Consider the following 6,520-nt stretch of genomic DNA (forward strand, 5'->3'; position numbering starts at 1 on the left):
CAGGAAATTCAGGATGTCTTACACAGCAATGTTTAATGAAGCTCTGCTGATGAGACAATGATATCAGCTGTACAAGCTAAAACCCTGTGTAGTGCCAAACCAAGTCTGAAGTTTCTCTTCCTAAGCAACAATATATATCACTTATAGCCCTATAGAGTCTAACATGTTCTCACTACAAGGTTATGCTTTTCTAGCCTAAATATGTGAATTCTAATGCTTACTTAAGTCATGTTGGAATTAGGAAGTCACATGTATTACATTTTAAAAGGGAGACGGTGTGTTACATCTACATCGGAGACAGAGAATCCAATCTACTGTCCTTGAGTGTCTAAGCAACGGATCTTCCTATCTCCACAGCTGTCGTTAAGGGTCTACTGCAGGAGACAGCAAAATGAACTAATGCTAGAGACTTAGAGGTCATTTCATTTCTAGGTTTGCAAGTGACCCCAAGTGTGACTTGTATATGACCTGTACCTCACCTGACACCCACAATAGGGCCACCTAAGGAAAATTCCTTCAGATGTTACCACATAAAAAGCAAAGGATGCCAGGATACCAATGATATTAAACTCTAAGCAGGATAAAATTACCCGTTAGCATTGGCCAATTAATTTTTAGTGGAGTGATCTGCATTTGACCTACCTAGCAATGCAGCAGTTAAAGAAGCAGCTGTTGTGCTCGTCGAGTCTGTATACCCCAGAGTTTGGCAGATCTATACACACGGACAAGAACTTTTGCAGCTCTGATGTCGGGGTTCCACTCTGCTGCTGCTGCTAAATAATACGTCAGAAAGTGACAGTTGACACCGTGTGGCATAGTTTGCTATAACTGCAAATGAAACATTACCCTTCTCCAGTAACGACAGTAGTGTACTTCAGTACAATTTTGAAGTACTTTACTTTTTTTCCCCCATTTTCTTTCACTTTATACTTCTGCTCCACTACAATTCAGAGGCAAATATTGTACTTTTTACCCCACTACATTTATTTGATAACTTTAGTTACTAGTTACTTTGCAGATTCAGATGATTAATACAAAATATTCAACAAATAAAAGGTATTATTATGGGTTAAGATAAGACTTTATTGATCCCCAGGGGTGAAATTCACAAGTTACCCAGCAGTACCTAAAGTAATTAAAATTAGCCCCACCTTTACCAGCTGCAACATTAACGTGATGTACACATTAACAGGTCAACAATTTACAATCCAATATTATAACATACATTATTCTGAAATGGGCCATACTACATGATGAGTACTTTTACTTAAGTACAATTTGGAATGCAGTGTATTTCTACACTGTGGTTTTGCTATTTTTTTTATTTTACTTAAATAGAACATCTGAGTACTTCTTTCACCACTGTCCTCCTTTGAATAACCAGCACATAAATCATCTTTCAAAACTAGGTAGGGAAAATAATAATACAAATATCTAAAACGAGTAAACATCACCTTGATGGTGTCATAGGTGTCGGTGATGATTGTGATGAAAAGGCTGAGGATCATGTAGATGAAGAGCGAGACAAAGGTGTAGAGGTAGACCCTGCTGAAAATCCACACCAGGCTACTCTTCTGGGTCATGTTCTTAAAGGTGGGAAACATGTCATCTCCGTTGATCAGGGAAAACAGACACTCTGACACGGTGTTCAAGGTCCGAAACTAAAGAGAAGAACGGTTATTATTTGTATCTGTCCTTCATTAACTACAGAAACTTGCAGAACCTGATTAGAATTGAAGATATTTTCTGGTTTGGCTTTTGTGAAAATCCAGCAGACTTTTCTTTGTATTATGTAAACACTCATTACCTTCTCATGATACGGGCCAAGGACGATCCAGCCGCACAAACAGTAACTCAGGTAGATGATTCCAGCACAGCAAATGAAACGGATAACATTTGGGAAAGCTGCCCTGAGTGTCAGGATGAGAATCTGAAAATAGCCACAGAACATATGGTAAAAGTTCTGAAAAATGTACACTCAAGACAAGCATCTGGAAAACCACACACACAAATGGAGTTTCTCTTAACAGTTCAAAATTTCCTGTAATTTGGTGCAATCATCATGAATAAATAAATCAAATAAATGCCTAAGCATGTAATGCCAAGATACAATGTTGCACTGCTTCATTGACGTTAAGTGTAGGAAATATTTTGTGGTCCCTAAGGACGTGTTTTATACAGCAACTGATGTGTTGTTACAGTGAGAAAAAATCCCCTTCAAGAGGAGATGTTTGTGTTCAAATACTGGCAGATCTATCTTAGACCACATGAAAAACAAAGTTTAGCGGCATTCCCTTTTTAGAATTGCAGACTCAGTTTTCAGAACTATGAACAAATAGGTAAAAGAGCAAAGATAATGACAGTTGTATCTGCATTACAACAATACGGCAATGGTATTGTTAAAATCATTGCACTACATGTGACACTCATAGAAACTAATGAACATGTACTGTATTTGATAAATGATCTGGTCTTACATTATACTTCCTGAAGTAACCCATGTAGCGGATGACCCCAATCCAGACAAGCATGGTGCCTGTCCCAAGGAAGATGCTGCAGATGTCATAACTTGTGAGAACCTAAAAGAAACAGTGGATGTTTAAAAATGTGACTAATGGACTGAAGGAATACCTCTAAGTACATGTTAGCTTGCACAGCTAATATTGATAGAATGTAATGTTGAAAGACATTGCAATTTACATGGATCGATTAATATGGATCGACCTCTATACTGCAATAGCAAATCCCCATTACCTTAGTCTGGATCGCTATCTTGAGAATGGAGCCGATGATGGTCAGTGTGTCGCTAACAATGATGAGGATATACCAACCATTCACAAACTCCAACTTGTCTGACCATGGGACTTCTTTACTGCAATGGTTCCTGCAGTATAGTGTGTACTCCTGTTTACAACAGAGGAAAATGCAGCTAAGTTGTACTGTAAATCTCAACAATAAATAAGTGTACAGGCCCAAGAATGAACACAATCCAGATAATGGAGATCAAATAATAACAGAAAAAGTAATGGGCAGCATATTACATCACTACCAAAAAGGTCACAACTCAAGCTGACCCTGTTTACATTATTAGAGCGTCTGAGAATTACAGAGTCAAAAAAAAGGAAAAGAGAAGTACAGAGAAAAGAGAAGTATCTACCTTCTCTTAGCTGCTGTTGTACCCATAAATAATATACATTTTTAATTAATGGACAGATTAAACAAAGAAGTACCATGAAGAAGTAAAACTGACTGAGCAAGTAAATGTTTGGCCCAAGACTGAAGTTGCGACGTCCATCCTTCAGTACTGATTTTAAGGGGGGTGTAAAAGGTTTTTGGCATTGACTTACCTCAACTTTATAATTACAGTACCATAATGAACAGATATCAGACAGACAATCATACATTTTCTTATGTATGAACAAATAAACTACTAATTGGGATAACAAAAATGCTTTTATGGTCAGTTGAGTTTACTTACAAACTGCAGCTGAATCCCATTGATCACTGAGCGTGTACAGAGGGTGAAGGAGGTGATGCACGTTATAATGATGAGGCAGTCAAACAGCACAGTCAGGTGTATGTTTCTAGCAGCTGAGGGAACAGAGAAATTAAAATGACTCATCTGAAAATGTGCAGCAAAGTCTGAAGCTTAGAGAGCAGCCTTAATGATTCCCAGGGATCCTGGACGTGGGCTTAAAGCAATACAGATTATTCCTTTGTACATACTAAATTCAGAAAACTTACATGCTCCAGTTACCTTCCAGTCTCTGCATTCATTGATGTCTACATCATTTTCCAGGTCAACCTTTATCCTGCCGCTGTGAGCCTGGTTGTTGAAAGTGATCTGTTAACCAGACAGTCATGTTTGAGGGAGGAAAGACAATTTTTGCACAGGACTACATGCTTACAGCCAAACCCAATAGCCTCCCAACATTCACTTGGGAGGCCCTAAAGATAACATTTAACTATGTAAATAGCTGGCACTGTGTGCAAACAGCATTACTTTTAGACTGCTCAGATTTATGTCTTCAAAGTAGCTTCATTAAATAAATAAAGGATTGACTCTGACTCTTAATTTTTCATCACTGCTGTGTGAAGAGGTGCAGTGACACAAGGAATCGTTGGCACCATTAAGGTAGCAATGAAGTGATCAGATGTGTCACTGCTTTTAAAAGACAAAGTCTGATGTGATCCACTAGTGTTTACTGAGCCATGAAGTCAAGTGACGAGACGTACAATAACATTGAAGTTGTAGCAGTCTGGCAGCTCTCGATGTCTCACTGTCTGTAAATTTATGGCCTTGAGGGCAAATGTGATCTTGACGGAGAGCATCCTGGAAGACAGAGCAGGAACAGTGAGGAGTTTTTCACATCACATACAAACCAAGAAAAAAAAAAAAAAAAAAAAGTTACGTACAAACCTTTTGAAATGCAATTCAAAATTTGGAAGTGCTTCCTGCAATGATGGGTGATACATTGGATAAACTTTAAGGCACTCTGTAAGATGCAAGCCACAACCAAAATTAAAAGACAATGTAAAACAAGCAATGTCAAATGTTTTACAAAATAAACTGATCCTGGTGAAGTATTCTGTTTTTCCTTTAACTCAAACAATCATGTTTACATACCAGTTTCCACTTGCACATCTATTTCAAAGGTCTCATTTCCAGGGAAGATAGTACAGTTTCTGTAGAACTCCTGACACAGTGACAGGGGGGTGTAGATAGCGCCATTTTTCTCATATTCGTGATTGCCTACTGTGATGTTGTGCAGACGTCCATACTAGAAATTAATAATGTAAATCTCAGGTTTAACAAAGTCAGGTTTGTTGACAATTTCACAGTGTTGGGGTGGAAAAATAACTCTGAAAAGAGTAGCTGCAGCTATAGGTTGTTTAGGTGAACTGTCATTTTACAGAAGATTTCTGCAGTCAAAACATACAAAACTAAATTACAGACTCAAACAACATAAGCAAAGTCCAATCCCATAACAAGCTACATCTTGTTGTGGGAGCTTAAGCTTTTTGGCCATTTAAGCATGCAGTAATAAAATTACAACAATGATTTACAGTTACACAAAAGCAAAAGGAAAACTTTTCTGTGTCATATGATCAAAAACGGACACACCAAGAAATTCCAACAAATAAAAATCTGCCTTCCTGGTGTTCCTTGCAAAAGGTAGGAAATAAAAAGAAAATGCAAGCAGTCAGTTACCTGTTCAATGATGTAATCGATGTGATCATAAACGTCAGCCTGTCTGTAAACTGCATACGTATTCATGCCTCCATCAACATAATCTTTTAAGAAGAGGTGCTTGAATGTCATAAGATTTTCCTCCTTGAATGTGACAACCATCTGGTTGCTCAGCCCAAAAGAGACTAACTGAGATGGGGGGGGGAGAGACATTTGTTATCAGAATGGTGAAACAACACAATTAACATCTGTCCAAGTCATGTCTGAGATTATTACCTGGATAGTAATAATAGCAATTTTGATGATCTGCAGTATGAGTTTCCATGGTTTTCGGCCTCGAGCGTGGTACTTCTCACAGGGGTTCATGAAGTAATATTTGATCTTCCTTCTGAGACACTCCACACTGTCCAGATTCTCCAGACATTGATGATGGTGGTCGACCCAGGGAGGGGAGCCATTTGTCTCATGCACATCATACAAGATTGTAGATATGGACTCCTCCATATCTACAATCAATTAAATATGGGTGACTTACATGCAATAAAAAAATGGCATTACATTACTGAGATTAATAAAATGTGAGAGAAAAAAATGCTAAATTATCGATCACATTTACATGTTTGGACTTAAGTGTAGCCTTGGTGGCACCAAAAAATAAATAAAAAGCAAAAATATTACACATTTTTTAACATTAAAAGCTTCAAAGATGTATTGCCGGACTGCTGTAACGTTACTGGACTGAACCTGAAAGTGAGTGTAAAAAAAACAAACACTGACATTTGGCATAGGATCAATATGAAGCTCTAATAGGCTATAGTTCTACTTTGATTGTCTTTACCCACATAGCAAATGGTTTACTAATCAGCAACTGTCTTTGAAGACGAAGGAAATTAAGTCAGGTGTACCTGAGCACTGTTGAATAATACACAGCAGCTTACATTCTGAAACCTGATCAGCTTCCACCATTGCAGCAAACTATTAAATATTCATTATTTGTCGTGTAAGAGTTAAAATCATATCCTGTCGATCCCGGCCAACAGTGAACAGGAATGAAATCAAACAGAAAATGTGCCAATGGGCAACTTACCAATGTCCCGCACCAGGTTAATCAACTTCTAGTTGCATCCACCTGTCGTCTGCGGCGTTTTGTCCAGATGTCTTGGTCTAATTAAAATTCATAACTTACTCAAATTGTTTTTCTCCTGTGAGAGTCGTGACTGAAGTAATTAACTCGATTTAACTTCCGGAGTGTGTTTTGTCTTGTGCGCGAACTCCTCAAGCTGAAGGCGAAAGCCTCAGGTAACATTTTACAGTGATGTAACGTCATTT

The 6,520-nt window shown here is 38.1% G+C and overlaps 1 protein-coding gene across 6 annotated transcripts in view; it reads right to left on the reverse strand.

The window, feature by feature from the left end:
- The window catches only part of mcoln3b (mucolipin TRP cation channel 3b), a 7,146-nt gene extending 683 nt beyond the window's left edge, over positions 1-6,463 (reverse strand). The window contains exons 1-13 of one of the 6 annotated variants that reach the window (XM_044201008.1): positions 6,097-6,250; positions 5,468-5,697; positions 5,213-5,380; positions 4,628-4,781; positions 4,421-4,496; positions 4,237-4,333; positions 3,745-3,844; positions 3,479-3,591; positions 2,755-2,904; positions 2,478-2,579; positions 1,808-1,930; positions 1,455-1,661; positions 643-770 (exon numbers count right to left, since the gene is read on the reverse strand). In XM_044201008.1, the coding sequence (XP_044056943.1) occupies positions 643-770; positions 1,455-1,661; positions 1,808-1,930; positions 2,478-2,579; positions 2,755-2,904; positions 3,479-3,591; positions 3,745-3,844; positions 4,237-4,333; positions 4,421-4,496; positions 4,628-4,781; positions 5,213-5,380; positions 5,468-5,697; positions 6,097-6,157 (1,709 nt within the window). In that variant the 5' untranslated portion in view covers positions 6,158-6,250. The other 5 variants (XM_044201007.1, XM_044201009.1, XM_044201006.1 and 2 more) reach the window with 5 other exon arrangements.
- Between the last annotated feature and the right edge of the window lie 57 nt (positions 6,464-6,520).

This window comes from Siniperca chuatsi, linkage group LG6, assembly GCF_020085105.1.
Source record: "Siniperca chuatsi isolate FFG_IHB_CAS linkage group LG6, ASM2008510v1, whole genome shotgun sequence".
In the NCBI taxonomy this organism is placed as follows: Eukaryota; Metazoa; Chordata; class Actinopteri; order Centrarchiformes; family Sinipercidae; genus Siniperca; species Siniperca chuatsi.